The 22,957-nt window shown below is 36.4% G+C and overlaps 1 protein-coding gene across 5 annotated transcripts in view; it reads right to left on the minus strand.

Moving 5' to 3' along the window:
• The window catches only part of SIPA1L2 (signal induced proliferation associated 1 like 2), a 147,595-nt gene that overhangs the window by 22,116 nt on the left and 102,522 nt on the right, over positions 1-22,957 (minus strand). For all 5 annotated transcript variants that reach the window (XM_065631457.1, XM_065631461.1, XM_065631459.1 and 2 more), the window contains exons 11-16: positions 14,255-14,512; positions 9,949-10,032; positions 8,568-8,671; positions 8,055-8,158; positions 4,833-5,221; positions 909-1,133 (exon numbers count right to left, since the gene is read on the minus strand). In XM_065631457.1, coding sequence (XP_065487529.1) covers positions 909-1,133; positions 4,833-5,221; positions 8,055-8,158; positions 8,568-8,671; positions 9,949-10,032; positions 14,255-14,512 — 1,164 coding nt within the window. The remainder of the gene's footprint in view (positions 1-908; positions 1,134-4,832; positions 5,222-8,054; positions 8,159-8,567; positions 8,672-9,948; positions 10,033-14,254; positions 14,513-22,957) is intronic.

A 22,957-nucleotide genomic window follows, 5' to 3' on the forward strand; every position in this document is an offset into this window, starting at 1 on the left:
ATTTAAACAGCAGATTCAAATATTACTTATTACTGCTGCAGCAGTATCATCGATGTGTATTTGAGATAGTGCGTCTTTTCCTTTGAGCGCAAGCCTTTTTCTTCCACCTAAGACGACAATATTTCTCATGAGCTATTCCTATGTTAAGCTGTACATATAGCTGTTCATTAGAACTGCTTTGAATATTTTTGTCGAAATATCACTTGCTAGAAAAATACATAGTTTGATTGAAGGCTACACATTTTGTAGAGTCTCGTGAAGAGAGCGTCAGATCTATCCACGCAATCTTTTCTTTGGGGTCCTAACCACCACTATTTACCCATTTATTAAAAACAAAGTCAGAAAAATACAGCAAAGAACCGGTAAAATACCCCTAACTGGCAGTAACTTTTAAAAGTTATCTACCATAGATCACTGATATGTTTATGGACATCTCTCTCATCTGTAATGTATTTGCTGAGGCAACAAGGTAGTAATGTTTAATACAGAAATGTCAGGAAAAGCTTTTTTCAACTAACTGAAGTTCTTGAAGATTTGTAAAAAATGTCTTTAAAACCGTAATAAAATTGTACCTTCCCAACTATTTCCTAGAGATTCAAAATGGAAATTCAGAATGCCTGACATAGCCACACTTTTTTGCCTACACACACGTTCAGAAATTTCCATCAGCTTGCATTATTTGATACATGAGAAAAAGATGTAGCTGGATAGAACAGAGAAGTAAACAGTATCCTGTGTAGTTATTGTCTTTTTTTTTTTTTTGGATGTAACTTTGATACACAGTGGTAGAGAAAAAAACCCAAGCATTTAAAAGTGAAACGGAATTTGTAATTTTTCATTTTCTATCCTATTTTAAAATTTATTTTTATTATCCTTTACCCCCCAACAAAGTTAAACAGAGTTCTTACTCATGGCATTCAGAAACTTCAGATTCTTCAGGTGTTGGGCTTCCTTCTGATTTTTTCCATCCAATGACATATTTACTCACTGCTCCTTGTCTGTGGTATGGTTTTGAAACTGAACCAGAAATCTGTGGACTAGTACTCTGTGACACTATATAGACTTTGGAGGTATCTAGGGAGCCACTTTTTTTAGAGCAATGTGTTGATGGGCTTCCTGAATGATGTGACCCACTGAAAAAGTAAAGGAAACACACAAAAGCAAAAATGAAATCTGCTATACAAAAACAAGTCAGGAACATTTCATCTGGTATGAAGCTATAATTCTTAATGTTAAGTTTTTCTCATTATTGAAATAAAGGTAGCAATGTTGGTGCAGTAGTTTTCTATATACCAGCAGCTTATACATTAAAGCTCTTTGAGAATAGGATTGTGATGAGTTTCTAAATCAAGTAATGTATATAATTCGATTTGCTGAAATGTCAATGCAAATTGATACGAAATAAAATTAAAAGACTAAGTTCAAGACATATGTAGAATTTGTGTGTGCAATTTAAGTAATATGGACACACATTATTAACAGTATAATTCCATTTACATCAACAACTACATAGGGAATTACCCCAAATATCTCTCTAATTATAAAACTTCTGTGCCTTTTAATGTTAATTTTGCCAATTTAAGCCAGTTTAAACTGTGCTTTCCATTCCGTACCACTGAGAATTTAATATTAACAGAAATAAATTTCAGTTCAAATAAACCAGTCCTCTGGATAATTTTAATAGCCTCTTTTATTATGAATAATAGCACTAGTAAGAACTAATGAAACCTTTTACTGATGACTCTCAAAATGATTTAAAATGAACTAAAGCAAACATTTCCTTGAAGAACAATCTTTTTTTCTTTTCATCTTGCAGGTGAAGTAACTGAGGCATTCACAAACCAAGTGCCTTGCCTAAAATCAGAGGCTTGAACCTGAAGCAGCAGCTCCTAACTTTTATTGTGGGTTTACAAATACCAAGCACAGTGCTATCTTTTAATCTAATCCCAGGAGCAATGGATTAATTCGCAGAGGACCAGAAGGTATTGCTGAAAGCATAACAGACGTGTCTACTTTGCTGTCCATGCAGAGTCAACTACAAGCAATGCACGTGCATGGATGTCATGAGATCAAATTAAAATGCCTGCTGTGGAAAAAAGTTGGATCACTAAGGCAATGGATTAATAATTTTGATCACAGCATGTGCATTTGATTTTAAAAACAATTTATTTTCTCTCCTCTCATCCCTCTTCCTCCCTCAAAAGTAGAACCAAGATTATGAGGTTTGGGGGGAAGAAAATAATGCAGGTCATGCTAAAAGCTTTTGGTTCTGCTTCCCATCCTTCCAAATATGCAAAGAAATGATGTAAAGATCTGGTGAAGAAAATAACTCAGTTATAAAAAGAAATCCAAAGATGAAGCAAACATTGAAGCACAATGTAAAACACAGATCAACAGCAAGGACATTGTATAGAGGATTTTAGACTTCTGTTTGTAACTAAACTTAACTAAAACTGGGCATCCAACCTCATTCTGTAGTTTTAAATAAGGAAATATGTTTTGAAGTAAAGAAATAAAATGCCTATAAAACCCCAGCTTTTGATGAGGTTCAGTGCAATGGTTGGAACAAGCAGTATGCATTTTTAGTATTTAAAGATGGCCTACGTAAGAAACAAAGCAAAACTAAAGGCAACGAAGCTAAGCTGTTTCAGCTGCATAACATGAAGGTACTTAACAATTCATGTGCATAATTAATAAACAATAGGAGAGATAAAACCATTAATAACAGAGCTCTGAGACAATGTTGTGCATAGCTCATCGGTCTTGTAGTTGGAGATACTGTTTCACACAGCAGGTTTAATTCTGTAAATCTTACTTGGACACTAAAGTATTAAATTTTTTCAGGGGCTTCCTTATCTGACAAAGTTAGATAAACAGGCCAGTATCTTTCAACCAACCAACATCTTTCCTGTGCACTGCACTTTATCTATTCAGTAAACAGAATGCAATTTTAATAAAGAAATGGTGCATTGATAGATCGCTGACTTCCCACCGGTCTGTGGGCTTGTTTCTTGAAGTTTTACACTGTTTAGCTGCTGCAGAACAAGTTTACTATTTAACATTCATAAAATAATTGTGAATGAATGCCTCAAAATTGTGAGAATTTCATTGTTACAGATTATGAGGAAATAGAAACTCTGTGTCTGATCAGTTGGAAAACAGATAAAGGATTGAGCAGTAGGTATCACACGCTTATCTGTTAACTCAACTTCCTTATGTCTATTTGAAGATGTCAGTGTTGCAGCATCACAGCTATGAGATATTTTTTAATAATGTATGCCTGTGGGTCCTGTATAGGTGGTGCCAGCTTTTAAACCCAGCTGCAAAATTATTTATCAAGCCAACATAATTTGATGGATATTTAAGCAAAGTTTAAATAAAACAGGCAGGCCACATAAGTCTGACATTTTCTATAGTAAAAGGATTTGGCAAACAAATTGGAAGGTGATAATTTGAAAACATTTCTACTGCTAAAGTGGAATTGGGCAATCATAATATGAGTCGGCATTTCAACAATAACTACTACTTTGGAAATGCCTGAGTAAATCATTCAAAATCTATATGCTTTTTATTTAATTTTTAATTAATCTGCATTGATTCCATAGATGTGAGCAGCATTTTACGTAATGGCTCCCTGGCACTTTAAATATGACAGCTGTCACAAAAGTGCTGCGAATACACATTCTAGCCATTAGAAATCTATTTCGGCTCATAATGATGAAGTCCTAGAAGCACAGAGCTTATTTCTAGAAGTCTCAATATAGATTTCTATAAATCAATATAGTCTCAATATAGATTCTAGAAGTCACTCTAATAGATTTTAGAAGTCTCGATATAAAAAAATTAAATCTCAACACATGCAGAATAAATCTGGAGCTTTTACATTACCAAAGGGTAGTAAAAGCTTAATGTGAAAGCATTTACTCAGTCCCCACAATTTTCTATACAATAGTCTATATTATCTTCTATAACTTGTGAAAAAAAAAATCAGAGTCAGAAAAAGCAGAGGAAGTATACAAAACTAATTCATTCATGTCAAGCATATAAAGAAATGAGGATCGATAATATTATTTGGTTATTTTCCTGTACTGATTGACATTGAAAACAGAAAAATCAGAGGGAAAGACTAACAAATTCCTTCCATCCTTCACAGAGTAAAAACCTTAACACATAGACCAAAGCTTCAACTTCAAAGTCACCATAAAATTGGAATTGGAGATAAAGGCAACCAGCTGTAAAAGTGTTCTTTCAAAGTCTGCTTTACAACAGATGTTCCATGCACACATTCCATTCGTAACAAAAAGAGGAGCTGATAATCAATCAGAAATTCAGTTCGAGTAATAAAACTGTAAAGCATACATCACAAGGATGTAATTTAGGGGGATGGTGTGGAATGCAGTTTCACTATATGTAAAAATTGTCCACAACTTTACATAAAAATTTTCCATTGCAATTTCTCTGATTTCCCTCAGCATTAACTCTCAGGTAATTTGTTGCACTGTATAAAAACCAAAAAAAACTATGTCAAATAAGTTCTAAGTGCAAACTTCACTTTTACTCAGGGATGTTTCCCAACTTTAAAAACCTAAGCAATGTGCACAATGTCACATATAAAGTCTCCATCAGATCTGGGAGTTGGGCAGGCTATGCTTTTTAGGCTGACCCACCAAAAATTGACTGAAAATTGCTCATACAACACTTACATACAACAAAAAAACCAAAACTAGTTAAGTGCACTTTCAAAGAAAGGTAAACAGAATAACAACAATGAAACAGATTTCTCTTTATGTTAATCTATATTCCATAATCCCTAATTTGTAAGAAACACGTACCTGGAATGAGAGGAGATTTCACTTAGGTCTCCCATACTGCCTTCAGCTGTATGACTGGCAGAAATAGCAGAGGCATAGCTATGAACAGCGTAGATTTTAGCCGGATCATCATCTGGCCCCGGAGTTTCAGAAGACTCGGTCCACTGCTCCGTACAACAGTGCACGCCAGACCTGCTGCCAGCCAGGTGCAAAGGGGCCAAGAGAGGAGCCGGCATGCAGGGAGCTGTATCGATGCCGCTGTCAGTAGAAGCCCCCTTGATGTATGTTAATCCAAGCAGCTCAGGATCCATCAGATCTCCAGAACCAAAGTGCTTCTCATCACTGTTGCTGGATGTATTACTGGATAGGGTGTTGCTGCTTGAGTGGCTTGAACAGCTTTTGTCTCCAATCTTAACAAGAAAACAAAGACCCCCCCCTCAAGTTACATAACAGAATATTTATTTTCAGATCAATTCCTGAATTTGTGCCATTCAAAAATATTTTATTTTTTTTACAGTACGCTATAATATAACTGCAAAGTATCAAAAGAGCTTATTATACCAGTGTCTATGAAATGAGTCGCCCAGCTGGCTAGACACATTAAAGGTTGATGTCACTGCAAATAAAAAGGCTCTAGTTCCATCTTCTATGGCAAATCTTGAAATCACACTTGAATTTTCTGATTATAGGACTTGCTAACATCCATAAAATTGCATTTCTGAACACTTAAAGTAAGCGTTTGTAAAGCTAGAAGGATTGGTAATTATTTGTTTAAACAAGTTTTACTGCAAATCTGAAAAACACTGAAGACTGAATTATCCTTGTTTTTTTCTCAGTGTGGGTGAAATACACGGCTTATTGGATCAAATCCAACTGGATGTGCGGCTTGTCAAACTGAAGCCAAATGCAGTGTGTGTGTACCAGATGAAAGTAACTTCAGTCACAGGGCCCTAAGCTAAGCAGGGCAATTGAAGCGGAATAATTATGTCAGGCATTTGTGTCAATAAAGTTGGGTTTGATTTTTTTTTTTCTTAAGAGATTTTATAGAGTTGGATTAACTTATCTATGTGACAGTAGCCACAATAAGGGCAGATGGAATTCTATCAGGTAGAATTTAAGTGGGAAGGGTGACTAACTTTTTTACAAGATCCCTGTCCTAGCAGATGTATATAAATGTAGCTGTTGCTCACAAATTAAAGCAATTAGACAAGGCAGCCTTTCCATAAATTATACTTGTATTCCATATGGAAATTAACAGGCCTCAAAATTTGAGAAAATTATTTTATAAAAAAAGGAGAGGTTACATTTTCATTCATTCTAACCTTTACAAGATCACTGTCACCTTAGAAACAACAGAACAATTGATAAAAATAAAACGAGCAGTTTTTGCAGGGAGAGGGACTTGGACAAAGGTGTCTGGAGAAAATGTCATTTCACTTCTTATTGTGCATAATGTAAAATGGAATCAAAGTGGAAAGAAACAATGTGGGGGGGGCGGGGAGGAGGAGGCAGGGGGAAGCTCAAAGGCATAAAATTAACCTCAGAAGATGTATTGCACGTATGAACCTTCCCCAAAATTTCCTGTATGTTGCTGAACATACACAGGCACCTTCCTGACTCCGTGAGCAGCAGGGAATTTGGACAACAGCTATTGACAGAGATATCTTGAAATGCTCAAAGTTCACTACGGCCACAGTTTAGGGTTATTTTACAAATTTCCTTGTGGCAGCACCCTAATTGTTACACATGGTTAAAGATTGTGTCATGGAGCAAGATTTTTAAAAAAAAAAAAAGGGCAGGAATATGATATTTATTCCAGGAGAACAAAGAGTTTGAAGACAGCCAGAGAAATTCCCCCCCTCCTCCTTCCCCCAAGTGAAAACTGATGAAAAGACAACATAGTCTTTTTTCTAATATTTAAATATTTTGCAGAATTCTTGTACATTTGCTGTAGCACTCAATGGGAATTCCACTGGCTGGCAGAGTCTCATATGGCAAACTGAGCTGAACAAAAAGAGGATGCGCAAGAGAACATTAAAAGATCCTTTACAAGGTAGTGACCATTTCTGTTCGGTTTTACAGCATCTAACAACAAAGTAGACTCATTTAGTTAGCATTATCTTTATAATAGTGCTAGTTTGTACTTTGTACAGTGTTGCACCTGCACCATACATATGCATATGCACGCAAACACAAACCTAAGCACATTATGAAATTTTCTGTTCAGATCCCCACCATCCTAAAAGCACAAGAACTGCCATTAGCATAAAACTAACTTAAGTAAACTCATCATTAAACTTCGGTACTGGTGCTTTGTTTAATACTGATTGTTACATACTGATTCTAGTTTCCTGTCAACTTCGGCTTAAGGTCAAAGAAAGTCTTTGTCTTCATGTGCATAATTCTGTCATGATTCTGTTTATGGTAGTACTTTGAGAAGTATCGAGCAAGATTCTCCTAAGATATCAATGTACACAAGAGGAAAAACTGACCTCATTCTTACCCATACAAGTCTATAAATAGTGTAGATTCCTATTATATATAGCAGGTTTTTCCATGTAACAAACATACAAAAAAATAAATAGAAAAAGAGCTTGCATATCATTAGTGTACCTTCCAACACTAAGCCATTCAGGATTTTGCTATTACTGAAGACAGGCCACTGAACTAGGTAGACTAGAAATTTGTTCAGCATTCCCAACACACAAACTACATTTTTATAGTGCTCATTAATAATTATACTACATGGGTATTTCACACAACATGACAAATGGTACAGTGAATACATTATTTTATAAAGGACATGAAATAATTCACAGATTAAGCAAGCCAGTATAAATGAAGCTGTAAATACACACCTGAGTGTAGACTATTCTAGTTTTATCTTCTCAGTGCCCAAGACACAAGCAGTCTTGGAGTTCTTAGTTTATAAACACAGATTAACCATACTCAATCCACCCTACATCTAGGTGACCATACTCTTTGTCTCCCAAAACACACAGTGGTCTTCATAAACTACTAAAATGTATTATAATGTGTGTTTCTTAAAGTCGAGGTTGATTTTTTGTTTGGTTTTATTTTTTGGGGGGGAGGGGGGGTGGTGGGGGTGGTGGCAGTGTTTGGTTTTTGTTCTTTTTTTGTGGTTTTTTGTTTGTTTTGTGGTTTGTGTGTGTGTGTGTTTGTTGCTTTTTTTTTTTTTTTTTTTTTTAAAGAGTTTGAATTATATCCAAGTAAAAGACTTACATGTGAAAGTTTGTTCGGCGACTCCTTGCCACTGCCTTCTTTCTGTAAAGCCCGGTCTTTGTAGGAGCTCAGGACTTTGGTCGATGGTGCATGCCACTTGGTTTCTGCCATAAATAATTGTGTTTTAATTTCTGAATGCTAAAAACGTGAGTATACTGTACAACGAAAAAATGTACATGGCTTAGCATCAGCTTTCAAACCTGTACACTCTTTGGAATCAGAGACATGTATCTTTGCAGAATTTCCTATGATCTAGTTTTTCAATGATAATTGAACAAAGTTCCACCTGCTCTTCATCATTCATGAGGCTTTCTGAAGGTTCAGAAGAAATTTATTCCAAGTATTATGTAAATATCCCACACCAAATTCTGTTAGACTGTCTGTAACAGTCCCTGCTTTCACATCATATTATGCGCTCTTTGTGTATCAAACCTCTGCATCAGAAGGTGGCTGCACTTAGCAGGCACTGCATTGCAAAGAACATTACTTTTGAGATACAGTGTTTTTTATTACCAGAATGTCTAGTTCCTTCCAAAGCTTCCTCTCGTTCTCTGCCTCCTTCACACTCCAGTGAGCCTGAACCTTGGTGGTGTTCATGGAGCAAAGGGGACTGGCACCTTTTAACATAAGCAGAAAGTTAAGCTGTTTAGGTTTTTTTTTCCTAGGAAACTAGTTACATGATGAACAACAACACTTTTTATTCTTCAGAGCAAATATTTTGTAAGTGATTTGTTTAAACAATCAATCATCACCCCCACCCAACGTGTCCAAGTATAGTAACGTTTCCAAACACTGCATGGAAATATTTACATGCAATTTCTTCAACAGCACACTGTTATATCTTAAGTGTGAAGAGGCCAAGAAGACACTGAACTTTAACAAGCAATGCGTTCTTGGGGCTATATAGCCAAAGGTTTTTGCAATGGAAAACTACAGTAATGGATGCTTAACTGCTTTATGAACTAAGCCCCATGGAAAGTAACTCTGTAATTCTGCAGGCTTGCAGACTCTGAACATATCAGCTAGTACCAGATCCATTGCCTTGTATTGTATTGCAAAAGTTAAATTCTTTCACAAAGCAACACACTGAAACCAAGGTTGCTATTAGAAATAACCACGCTGGAAAAATGACACAAGATGCATTTTCATGTGTTTACTGTCAAAAAAATTGTCATAGTTTTATCTGAATTATTAGCATCTCTTTAGCTGCCAGAGATTTCAGTGAGTATTCTGAAATTCCTTGAGGAGTCTCCAAGATATTGCATATGTATCTGCTACATGGAATATCTTATCCACAAATAGTCACGCCATAGCAATATTAAGCTTACAGACAAGGAGTCAATCTTATGTTTTCAATATTCGCATTTTTTCTGAAAAGTAGCTTCCGAAAGCCAAGTGGCAAGTCTGGAATGCTTTTATGTCATGCAGATACTGCCATAGCTCAACATTTTATAAACAAGAGTGTTCTCAGCAGCTTGTTATTTATAAAACAAAGTGATAAATTTAAAGTAATTTAGAACATGTCTCTCATAATATTCTTATATATTGGGGTGGTCTTTTATACACAGATAACTAATTTCTGAAACTTCAGCACCAAGGGATTAACAGGGATGTGAAAGAACCATTGGTGTATTGCAACAACCCTTCAGAGAGATCTGTGAAAGAGTGCTACTTTTTTGAGCAGAGATGTCAGGGAATGGATGCCACTGGAATAAGCACAGTAGGAAATAAAACCTTTGAAGACCATAAAGATGATTTTGTAATTGGATACTCTTCCACTGAAGCAGATTTTGCAAATACATCTATGATGCAGGACTTCCACAGAACTTTGCTTCAGAAAGACGACGCATGGGAGCTATGGCAAGAGTTATGAAAAAAAAAAAATCACCAATACCCGTCATATCCCACTTGCTGTCTCCATTGGCTGCTCCCGCTGGGTCCTGGGTCACTGGAGGAAGACTGGTTGCTCGGAGAACTTCTGTAATGTTGACCAGAGTCATTAACAGTGCACCAAGTTATTTGTGGGGTTTCAGATTTGAACAAATACATTCATTTTTACAAATAATGCAGATGCAGTATGAACACTTAATTATATTCATTTTGTGAATTTACAGTTTTATCTCAGTTTCATAAAACTTGAACAAATATTTTTAAAGTATGTTATTTATTCCATCACTAACAAAATATTTCCAGCTGAAAACATAAAAAAGGCACAAAAAGAGAAAGACTAAGTGCTAAATTCTATTTTCCTTACATCTAACTTTATTTCTGAACAAGTGGGATTATTCAGGAGCCAGAGGAGCTGGATTTGGCCTCTAAATTTATGTCTGGGAAGCTCCAATGCTGGATCAGAAATGATTTTTAGTCGCTTTGCATGTATTCCAACTTTGAACATAGTAATTTAGAAGGAGTAACAGCAATACCTTTTTATTTTATAAATTATTTGATGTAGAAGAACAATAAGTAAATATTTTCATTAATAGTATTCTTTTGTATTTATTATTGAAACTTTTTAGCCTCATCTTAACAATATCTCTAATTATTCTTCTTGGATTTCCAGACAGTTGAAATGCAGTGTTCAAATTTGGTTTTGATCATTCTCCTATCCTTCACTTCTGTGCATATCAGTCCATAACCACAATACAATTCCCCTCAGTGACATTACCTTGAATTTCCCTTCTTTCTTCATTTAGTGTTGTTTGTTTTTTATTTTGGTTTGGTTTTGTTTTAAAGGCTATGTGTAGAAATGAACGTATATACTCAGGGAAGAGGTGAAAAGAGGTAGTTTCAGATTTATGCGCAACACTCTCCCAAGGACATGACATTCAATAAGCAACTTTAGCATTCACCTTGAAAATGTTTAAGACATTAGCTATTATATTTTGTCTAACAGCCGAACATGCACACAATAAGTAGATAGTGTAGTCCCTAATTTTTCAGCATGTATCTCTCCGGTAAGTATTGACAGGACTGAGCCTCTCAAGTAAATTAGTCTGTAGGCTACAGTTGAACGAGGTTGTATGTTCTTGCTTCTTGCCACCAAGAATGTTCTATTTCTTGCACAGCTTAAGTGAACCAGCATTAATAGATAGGTAAGTTATGATCCTATATGTTTCCAGCCTCCAGACTGACGTTTAGGACATTGTCCTCAAAACCAGGACATTGGTTTGTACTATCCCAGGCTGAGGAATGTGTAGATCCCAAGCCTCCCATTTGTTGCACAAGTGTTTAGCCATTAGCCTGCTAAACAAAGGTGGTCACAAAAGGAGAACCACAGCAATGCAGCCAGTGAATGCCTCACACAGGTCCTGTACAGAAGAGCTGCAGCTGCCTGCTCTCAGAAATGGATTCCAGACTCCAGGTGAAAGGACGCACTCGCCTACAAGCACACGGAGACTTCTTGGTGAGAAAAACCGAGTCTGACTGAAGCTTTGCTCCTACGCACTCACCGTGAGCAGCTGTCACAGAACTAGGAATTTTGCAAAAACAGGAGTAGGGTCAAGGATATCCTTGCATTTCTTAGTGACTAATTAGAGGAAACTCCTTGATCAACACAAAAACATTTGGATCACCTTCTCAAAGCGCTTAACTCAGGAACTGCACTAGGAGCATAGGTGTTCAGCTCCCAGTTTTTAATTTCACTCCAGGGACTTGGCACTTAACTGTTGCATGTTACAGCAGTTGAACTGCTGCTGCTTAAATCTTTTCCTACATCTGGCCCACATTTTTGTTGCTTCTTCCTCTTTTTATCTTAAAAAAACAACCATTTTATCACTGACTTCAATGTTAGCTCATTTTCAGATCAGTTGCTTTATCTTCCCTGTTTTATCAACCTGCCTTTCCTTGCCTGCACTCTTCAATTTGTCTAAACTGATATTGGGTCTCTGACCCTCTAAAATCTCTTCATCGTTCTCCTAGCCTGAGTATACATTTTCACCCTTGCAAGACTATCTATAAGTACTTATCAACCTTGCTTCAAACCCTCTTGTTTTAAGCCCATCTCTCTGTCAAGTCATCTTCCCATGTGGAAAGACCTTGCCAATTAGGTACCTTTCTTTTCATGTTTCAAGACCCACATGTCACAGTTCATCATTTTCCTCTCTTTTCATTATTTATAATCTGCACCATGTCTTCCCAAGAATAGCACTTCTACATTGCACTTGTTTTGTTTAAGTGATACAGGAATTTCTTCACAGCAAGAGACAGCCTTTGTCTTAACATCTTTTCACATGCTTCACTGAGTGTTAAGAGAAGCACAACTTAACGTTTGTGAAGTTTTTTGGAAATGAGTAGTATGTCAGAAAGCTTTCGTTTTTTCTCTTTATAGGCATACAGCGTGCTTAATAAAGCTCTGTAAATCCCCAAGTATTTCTAGACATTTGATACATTATCTCCTTATGCTAGATGTTACTGAGAATTTCAGTAACAAGACATTAGGAAAAGTTTAAACCCGATAATGGAATATACATACACGCTTACAGAAATGCACCTCTCCTTTTTTCAGGGGGTGAGGAGGAAAGTGTGGGAAAAGGGGAATACAAATGACCAAATGGTCATAACTGGGAGTCAGGCTTCCCCAGACATATTTGCAAGCATGTACTACTATTACCTGTATATATTTTAAACAATGTAAAAGCCACTAATTCTTTCCTACTAAACAAGATAGTATAGCAATAGCAGTATGTCATTATTTCATCCAGAATTTTTTAAAGCTTTATAAGACTAGTATTTTAGATTTTCATATCAATTAGATATATTCAATATGCAGTATTTTTTTCCTTGGAAATTAGAACTACTTCACCCCATGGAAAAAAGAGATAAGCAGAAATATTTGCAAACAAAGGACAGAGAGTTCTGCTCAAGATGTATGGTTTTCCTGAACAATTCAAAGGTCAAATGTATTTACAAATTTTTAACCACAGAATCATAGAATTTCAGGTCGGAAGGGACCACCAGGATCATCTGGTCCAACCAGTCTTGGCAAAAGCACAGTCTAGACAAGACGTTCCAGCACCCTGTCCAGCTGAATCTTAGAAATGTCCAATGTTGGGGAACTCACCACTCCCCTGTAGAGACTATTCCAATGGTTGATTGTTCTCATTGTGAAAAATTTGTGTTAAATCAGTAACTTTACAAACAAATTTTTATCTTATGAAGAATTATTATTAAATTAGAACAGAGCTAACATTTAAGGATACCATCCCACCATCTAAGAGGTATTACATATTCAAATCACAAGCTCTGCTTTGTTTAATTAAAAACAAAGCAAAGTATAAGGACTGGTAATGAGTTACAGAACCCTTTGAAACTATGCCAATAGCTTAGTAATTAGATTAAACAATTAATTTTTAAAGGGATGACTTCATCTTATTTATGCTAATTATTTGTTTAAATAGGCTCCCAAAAGGTGGGGGACAGGACATTGTGTAGAGCAAAAAGCGGCAACGCAGTTTCCCACTCTATGTGGGACCAGAGGGACAGGTCAGCTGTCCTCAGTCAAGTCCACTTCCATCACAAACAACAGATGTTGTTCCCTCAAGTATAGGAACTGGGCTCAGTGACGGCTCTTTAATACCACCTCAGAATTTAAATTACTGTCAAAACTCAACAAAATAAAGCTTAAAAAAGAGGTTTACTGAAGTTCTAGAATGCAGAGATATCTAGAGTAAGGCACATTAGGAAAATGGCAGGCATTGCCCCTCACTACAAGCAAGACATGGAGGTGCTGGAGCTCGTTCAGAGAAGGATAGTGAAGCTGGTGAAGGCTCTGGAGCACAGGTCTTATGAGGAACAGCTGACAGAACTGAGGCTGTTTAGCCTGGAGAGAAGGAGGCTGAGGAGAGACCTTCTCACTCTCTACAACTACCTGAAAGGAGGTTGTAGCATGGAGGGTGTCAGTATCTTTTCCCAAGTAACAAGTGATAGGACAAGAGGAAATGGCCTCAGATTGCACCAGGGCAGGTTTAGATTGGATATTAGGAAATATTTCTTCACTGAAAGGGTTCTCAGACATTGGAACAGGCTGCCCAGGGAAGTGGTGGAGTCACCATCCCTGGAGGGGTTTTAAAGATGCGTAGATTAGGTTCTTAGGGACATGGTTCAGTGCCAATATTAGGTTAAGACTTGGACTCAATGGTCTTGTTGGTCTCTTCCAACCAAAATGACACTATGATTCTATGATGAAGTGGACAGGCTCTCACCTTGCACCGTCGGGCAGCTTTCTGTCGAAGGAGGTGCTGCGAGGAATGGCTGGCTGAGCCTGCGGGAGCAGCGGCTGGCAGGGCAGTCTGTCGGGTGTTCCTAGGATTGGAGAGGCACGAGAGAGGGGCTGCCCAGCGGGCGTCGGCACCCGATGCCAAGTGGTATTCCTTCTGAAAGGGGTTTTATACTCACATGGGGTGCCTTCACTGTCTAGTTTGTATTCCACCATGGGGATACGACAAAGTTCTGAACAACCCCTGTGGGACAAATAAAAATGCTGATCAGTTTCACTGGAGGGAACAAAAAAAATAAATCTTGCATTCTGCAGTCAGAAGTGTGTGTGTATTTTTCTTCTAAGTGCCTGAAGGTGTTCATATAGCATTGTACAGCTCTTCAAATGCTTCAAAACTATCATGCCAAACAGGTAGGAAACATTTCAAAACAAAGGATTTGCTCTCATATGCTCAAAGGTTTTTGAACTCTCTCCTTGCCCTACAAAAGGAGAAAATATTAAGCTTTTATAAATTAATGAGCAGCTTGAATCCCACATTATAAAAACTAGTAGAAGCAAAGCATTCAGAAGTCAGCAAACATCAAGTTCTTCTATAACAGCTTTAGTTTGTTTAAATTTCATAAATACAAATAATTTCTTAATGTAAAAATTTTCACACTTCTGAAAAAATCACAAAACACGTCAGATTCCTAGAATGATGAACACCATATGAAGGCCAAGTTTAGCAAACTGCATAAAATTGCGCAAACATTTCTATTGCTGAACCATACAGAGGATACATTTCTCCAGCGCAATATTCAACTACTTATATCCCAAGACCATTCTAGTATTCTTAAAGTTCCCTGTCACATTCACTGCCTGCAACAAATAAGAGCAAGGTGCAGGAGAAAGTAGCCTCTAGCAATGCAACCTCAATTCATTTCCAGAGCAGGTCCATGTTACATCAACGCAGAAAGTTCTTAAAAGAAAAAAATAACCTAAGATTGATTATTCAATTAAAGACTTTCATAAAGCTTTATATACAAAACCAACAGAACAAAGAATGCACAGATGACATACCAAGGTTAATATTAGTTCAGTGCATGGCATAATTTTTCATGTGGCCATATATACACACTTTGTCATTTTTTGACTAGGAAGTTGAACAATTATGTAGGCTACAACTTCAATCATCCCTCTGCTAGCTTCTTAGTATTGTTTCACTCCCTCCTTCATTCCTATAGACCTTAAGTGTTAGGAACAAATCACTCCCTTCCCAACTTTCATTATTAAGATATCTATTTCACAGTTTGTCTTGGTAATTGAGAAAGTTATAGCACATAATTGTTATTGCATCCCTTATTAGATATCCCCCCATAAAGTAATTTAAGTGCTGTAAAAATAGCCATGGTTTTTTGAAGGCAAAAGGGATTGCTACTATGGTTTAGTTTGACTCAGTTGCTAACTGAGTAACTAAAGCATGATATAAAATCCGCAAACAACAAGGTTTCCTACAAAAAAGAAGAATTTAGAACTTTGTAAAATTTTGTGTTTGTTTACATCACGACAAGGTATTCCTCTGACATGAAAAAATTATTCAGGACAGTATTCCTGCAAAAAAAGGCTTACAAAACAACCCTATTTCAAGTCACTATAGAAATCTAACAATGTTAATTTAAAATTCAAAACAGACACCCAATGTGACTGTTGTAACTGTCCCCCCCCAAATTTCCATGCTTAAAATGGAACTACTTTATACGGCTTCCTTTGTCACACAGACTTTTTAATTTTAATTTAAAAGTGCCAAACCAATCAGTTCAACATTTATATGAAAAATTATGCTTCATTGCTTCACAAGCACTGCCTAAAAAATGGCTACTGCAGTATACTGAGATATGTAAAGTCATAATTGTAGCTACCTCCCATATTAGAGACAAAGAGAATCAATTACTTCATGCCTGCAATCCAATAAGGATCCCCACTCCCCACCATGGATCAAACCCACAAAATGAAATGCAATTTCATATTAAATAATTAATTTGACCATTATCTAATTTCAATTTATAATATTGTTACTTATTCCACTGGATGAAGACTATACATCGGCACTGGTATTAACTGATAGCTTTTAATTCACTTTTTTAAAAAATTCACTTTAAAAGAATAGGTGAAGACATTTCTGTATCTTATGGTCTTCAAAATATATTTAAATTTATGTTAAACAAGTCCAGGATATCAAGTATCTTTTCCAATTATATTCAAGATAACACTTTGAAAAACAGACTCGTTATTTATCACGGAAGTGTGACCAAGTCTTAGCCACACATCAGAAATGATTGCACTTCCTGTCCTTCACTATAGTTTGTTATTAATTAAATCGGTCCTTCACCATAAAGCACAGACTCCAACTAATATATTTGGTTTCAAGAATCATATTACCCTATTAAAAATTTGGTTAATAAAAACTATTCTACAATTACGTAGAGCATGACTCTATGATACAGCCAGTACGTTATGAGTGCATATTAAAATTTAAGAGTCCACTATAAAAATCCGCAATATTCAAATGTTACTGCAAGGAGCATTATGTTCTGAAATAATCATCAAGCAGTCCATTAAATTTTTCAAACTATAATAACCAAACCATTCAATAATAATTTACGATTCCATATAAAGGTTCTGTAAAAGGCTGTGAAGGGCCTACATTACATTTACCTCATTAAAAAGGTAAATGTCCATCTCCACAGAAAAGCTAGAGGCTTTCATATATTATGACCCGCAGTTTGCCACCTTGATAACTGCACAAAAGCCTTCTTTTCAGTGGTATTGTACCACTACCAACTAGTAAGCATGATTTTGGTATTTGGAGCCCAACTATCTACAGATTTCATGTATTATGAACAATTTATTAGGGTAATAACAAAACTAGTATATCTGGTTACAATTTAACTTTAATTCAACCTATCACAGATCTGAACCACTAAGGGGGATGGAGGGATAGAGAAGTAATCATTGGTGATCACCAGTTGCCTTACACTGATAAATTATCCCTTACTGTCACCATTTCAATTCATAACATTTAATCTTGCTCAATAAGGAATCTTTATTTATACCTAGGAGTACAACAAGTACATTCTTTTAACTCAAACATTGTGTTTGAAAGTAATCACTTCTATTACAGTGTACATCTATTCTTACACTATAGCGGTTCCTATGAAGTGTCACAATGAGCCTGAGGACCCATCATGCAACCTATGAAATCCACATAATAAAATATAGATTAGTTTAATGTAATTCTAGAGATGTAACTGAAAAGCAGAATTGAGTAGCTTATTTTTTCTTAGACTCATCCCGTAGTTAAATAAGACATACGTACATTTGCCCTTCTCTGACACTCTGAAGTGCCTCCTGGAGGTAACCCCTCAACTCCATTGACTCCCTATACCAACTACAGTGCAAGTCCAAGACACCGGATAAGATTCCAATGGTCTAAGAGAACTTTGGTCAGAAAGACAAAAATTCCAAGTTCTGACATCTCCGTATTATTAACAGTAGTCACATTGCTTCAAAAAAGAAAGAGATGCCGCTTAAAAACAGATGATCAGCTTTACTTTAAAATAATTTCATAGCACAACACATGTATGCAATTGTGTACAGCAACCTCAGATGAGGATGCTGCCCACTTTCTCACTCCTCGTTTAAGGTGAGCGACAACTCCCTGGCAGTCCCTTCAGAGAGCTGAAGCTGACAGTCCCTCCTCTATAAAGATACACTCACTGTCCTTCTGATCTGTGTTACTATTCAGTTTTAAACAGTCTTTCCATTGATGAGCTGACAAACAATTGAGAGGCCTCTTAAGAGCCTCTACACCTGCATTGTTGTATGCAAAAGACACACAGGATGTTGTATGAAAGGAGCTTGTCAGGAAATAAAAGGAGAAAAAAAACCCAAACCAACCAAGTTGTTTGGCTTACTTGTATGAAAAGTAAGGCAGTAACAACCTCTGCATTCTCTGCTCATGGAAACTAGGACACAAGCAGAGCAAGTCTCATTTCCAAATCCCAGAGAATGGGAAAACAGCTAGATCAAAAGACAACAATTAAGGGGAACAGAGGCTTGAGAAGCTATTGGCAAGAAGGAATAACCAAAGGGAAAAACAGAGAAATAGGAAAGATCTTTGTGACATTAAAGAGAAAAGTCTTCAAAATTCACCATAAGATTGTACAATGAAGAAGAGCTGGAAAACCATCGCTGGGATGTAGAGGTTATATTATGCTTCAACTGAAGAAATGGAAATCATGAGTAACAGAGAGGACAAATGAAGTGGAGAACAGTACCAAATGGAGATCTAAATCTTTGAGCTCTGAAAGGACTGAGTTCAGAATTAATCCTGATTTTGAAGTAGTCTTTCAGATACTGAAGAGAAAAGATTAGGAATAAGACCACACAGGAGAAGATACAGGAATCGGTCATGAGGAAGTAGTAAGTCATTTTACGTGATTCAATCAGATGAATCTAAAATAAAACGGCAAATATAAAGTTTGGCTTCATAGATATGTCATTTAATGACTTACAAATCTATCTTTAACAAATATATATAAATGGTTTGATTCAACAAAAGCGCTAAATACAACAATTGTGTGCACTAACATACCTTTTAAGTCAGAAATACCACCTTTGGAACCACAACAGGCTTTAAAAAAGGGGAAGAAAGAACAGGAGATATAACTGACTGTACTGGAAAGCATGTCCACAGATTCCTTATTTATACCTCCAGCAGTCAGATTCGTGGGGCAGGTGATTCTTTCAGACTTCAGATTTCCAGGTTATCAAGAGTCCTTTGAAACATTCCCTTCTTTATTTCAGTGGGAAGAACTATGCTATTTTTCAAAGCAACTCCCCAAGCAGCAAAAATACATTCAATTAGTATCTCCTGCCTTCTTTATTTGAGACAGCATAAAGACATCAAGCCACAGAAGACCATGAAGACTTCAACAAATTTCAGCAGTTGCACACAGCCCAGTAATCACCTAAACTGATAATATACCAATCTTAAGATCAATTCAGTCAAATGCATTTCCAGAGGTGCATTTTAAATTTTGCTCTCATCCAGTTCTCTCTTACAAGAGAAAATGGCAGATTTACCATACTTCTGATAAAGAAAGATAAAAATTCCTCAAGCATACTAAGTGGTTACGTCTATATTCGACTTCAGCTAATGGACCAAATGAACAATTTGAAGTCCAGGACCTTCTGAGACCTGACATTTAGTATTCAAATTGCAATAACAAATAGCCTAAACCCAACTGAAGGTCTCTGTACAGCTCTTGCAAGCCATATTCTAAATACCAGGGTCCATTGATCTGAACACTCCCAACACGCTCCAAGGTTCACACTGCAGCACCTGTCAGCTACAGAACCTGTGAGGCTGAATCATGAACACAAGTAAATGAGGCGAATGGCATAAAAGTTGTCCATCAGTCTTTTCTCTGCAGAGCACTACTGTAGATGCCAATTTAAACATGTTTGAAATGCTGTTCTCCATTTAAGCGGGATGTGCACATGCTGCATAGTAAAAATCTCCTCAGTGCTGCCCAGAGTTATTGACAACTGCCAGAATGTTTGCTCCTAGGAGTCAGCAGGGCAACTGTAGTAACACTGTGAGAATAAGGCACATCTTCAAACAGAACAGGGAAAAGATGTCAAAAATGCTGCATAAGTTATCTTGTGTAGAGAATTTATTTCACTGATCTACACTATATCTTTATGCCAGCTATAGATGTAAGAATTGAAAAGAAAAAAGTATCGGTCATCAGATTCTTGAGAACAGTAACACTGTATAGACTACAGGAACACTGGGGAGTCCACACAGAAATAAAAAAGAAAAAAACAAACCCCAAAAACTAGAAGCTCCTCCAACTTGGCAAATGATCTGCCAATAGAGATAAAATTCCCTGCTTGATACAGCTAGACACTGTGATATTCTTTCCAAATGATAACAAAATCAGGAAGCTTTAAAACAACTAAAAAGGGGTATCATATAAATTAGCAGTGCGAGACAGTTTTAGCTTCAGTTGCTAAGGGGTTTTTTAGCAAATTAGTGAGAGGAAAATGTTCGGTTTATCTTACCAAATAGCCACTAAAGTTGCCCAATACAGACTAGCTTACTTTATAGAATACTATCTTAATATTGTATAGAATAGTATACATATACATACACACATACAGTGACATTCTTTTTCTGTTCCTTTTTGTTAAAATGAGAAAGTATATTAAATATTTTTTTTTCTTAAGAAAACACAAATGATCCTCAAAGGAAACCAAATAGAATATATTTATATTAGAGAGACATATTAGAGAGACATTAGAGAGATAACATAGAAAGAGGCTATGCAGTCTCCATCCTTGGAATTTTTGAATCCTTGACTGGATGAATCCTGAATAACCTGGCTTGAAATCATAGCTGACTCCATTTTGAGTAAGAGGTTGAACGAGATAATCCCCCGCGGTCCTTTCCAACCTGAATTATACTATGATTCCATGAACAAAAAAGGTTTTCAATGAGGCGAAGATCAAATCACTTTTAATTTCTGCAGAGATGATGTGCATTCCAACACAGACATAAAAAACATGGATTCTAAAAAATATTTTACATAACAGTAGGCATATATACCCAATTTATTTATAATCAAAAACTTCTTTGCTGACCCAGAATTAAGTAGGCAATATATTTAATTTCAAAATGTCAAAAACATGTGGTTCTCTCGAATTTTTTCAATCATGTTGAATTCCATTACTCTTCTCTCTATTGAGAATTAAAAAAAGAAAAGAGCCTATTTACATCTCTCCATAGAGACAATCAGAGCTTTCTCTGGCTTTTTATTTTCCTCTCCTTGACTATAACAACTATGCACATAATAAACTTCAGCAGTTATAACTAACTCCTGCTATGCATTCATTCATAACTAAATGTAAGAAAAACTCAAATACTTTTTTACTTGGATGAGAAAATGATAAGCATCAGAGAACTATTTTCAAATTTGTACCTTTTTACTTTATACTTCTTTTGTTAGACTATTTCTGGGTGGAGACCACATGTTACAGGGATTGCCTAGGTTCTCCTTTGTTTTGATAAAAATCAAAACAGAAAAAGATGCTTGAACAAAAAAGTTTCAGCTTCTAAAGGATTATAGTAACGCTGCATACTTAGCCTTACTCTCTTAAGTACAATTAATTTAAGGAAAGATGTTAAAATGTAAATTGTATATATTAGTAAAATCCAAGTTTACTCATCCTTCTCTTTGAAAACTATATTGGGAAGAATAAAGCTCAAAATAATTTATAAAAACTGACAGAAAACAATTTATCTCAAAAAAATAATTTAAAAGTCTCTTTTCTGCAGAAGAAAACCATGACACGTTCATTATTTTAAGAGACAAACCACATGGTGCACAACATTCTACAGATGAGGAAGAGAGCAGCCCATACCTTATGCCTAAGCTCTGTTGTTTTTCTGGGGCTGCCACCCTTTCAAAGGTACAGAGTTCACAGTGAGGGGCAGAGCCAAAGGGTCTTACTGTGACATTGACCTTCTATTAGGACTCGCACTTGAAATGTAACAGCCCAGGTTAAAATCTCTGGTGCTAACCAGAGCTCTGACGTAATTTAGTTTCGCCAAGAGTCTCCATCAGGCTAAATCACAGTCCGTATGTTAGATTCAGGGAATGAGACATCATAAGTAGTACAGTAATTCTGACATTAAAGAAATTTAAGCATTTTCTACTGTTTAATTTTCGTTTGGTACAGAGGATTAACTGTTGCAAGTGATGTGGCTTCCAATTAATATAATCTAATTTCTTAGTGCTAGGTCTTTCAGTTACCACTAAAAAACATCATAGTCTAGAGCATGGGTGTCACCCTGATCTGAAGTTTTTAGGTACTGACAGCCTTCTTAGGTTAGTAGCAGAGGTGGTAACTTAAAGCTTTGGTACATCCAAATTCTACTTTTACAACCAAAACTTCAGTTTCAGGTTTTGTGCTTTAACCCGCCTCAAGTGTTGTTAATCTGGCAGTATCCTGCCAGCGATTCTGGACCTGACTTCTTTCTAGCTCAGAAGGCTTAATTAAAAAGAAAATAATAATTAAATAATCTGAAGGCTATATGAACTAACCCACCAGCTTATGGCAAACACCCCTGGGAGAAGATTTGAACTTTTCATGCAGTAAACCTTCCACTTCCTGAAAACATTTTCCCGAACATTGTATACTCTGCTGGTTATCTGTTACTTTAAAAAAGCCCTAGAAACATAATTGTCTATTAAGATCACAATCATTTAGGAGCAACGAGCATCAGGACTGGAAAATACAAAGTCATTACACATATTTTATTTGTATGAAAGAGTTTGCAAAGCTCAAGAGAATTAAACAAACTCAAAAGAAATGCAGCACTACTTAATAACAGCCCACAGGCAGTTTCAGTCATAGCTAGTAGAATATTTCAAATTCCAAAATTACCTACGACAGCAGGAAAAAAGTCTGTTACTTGTTCAGACCAACAGGTGGAAACTACTGCTGCTACATCTCTCACACTGGTTGTACTTGAGCTTCTGTTTCTTGCCCATCCCTGGAAATTTTGCTTAAAGTTTTGTTTGTTTTCCAAACTTTCCAGGAGCAGTTTCTTAAGCAGTTCTCTTAAGCAGGTTGGTTTTTT

Source organism: Caloenas nicobarica, chromosome 3 (assembly GCF_036013445.1).
Source record: "Caloenas nicobarica isolate bCalNic1 chromosome 3, bCalNic1.hap1, whole genome shotgun sequence".
NCBI classification, from domain to species: domain Eukaryota; kingdom Metazoa; phylum Chordata; class Aves; order Columbiformes; family Columbidae; genus Caloenas; species Caloenas nicobarica.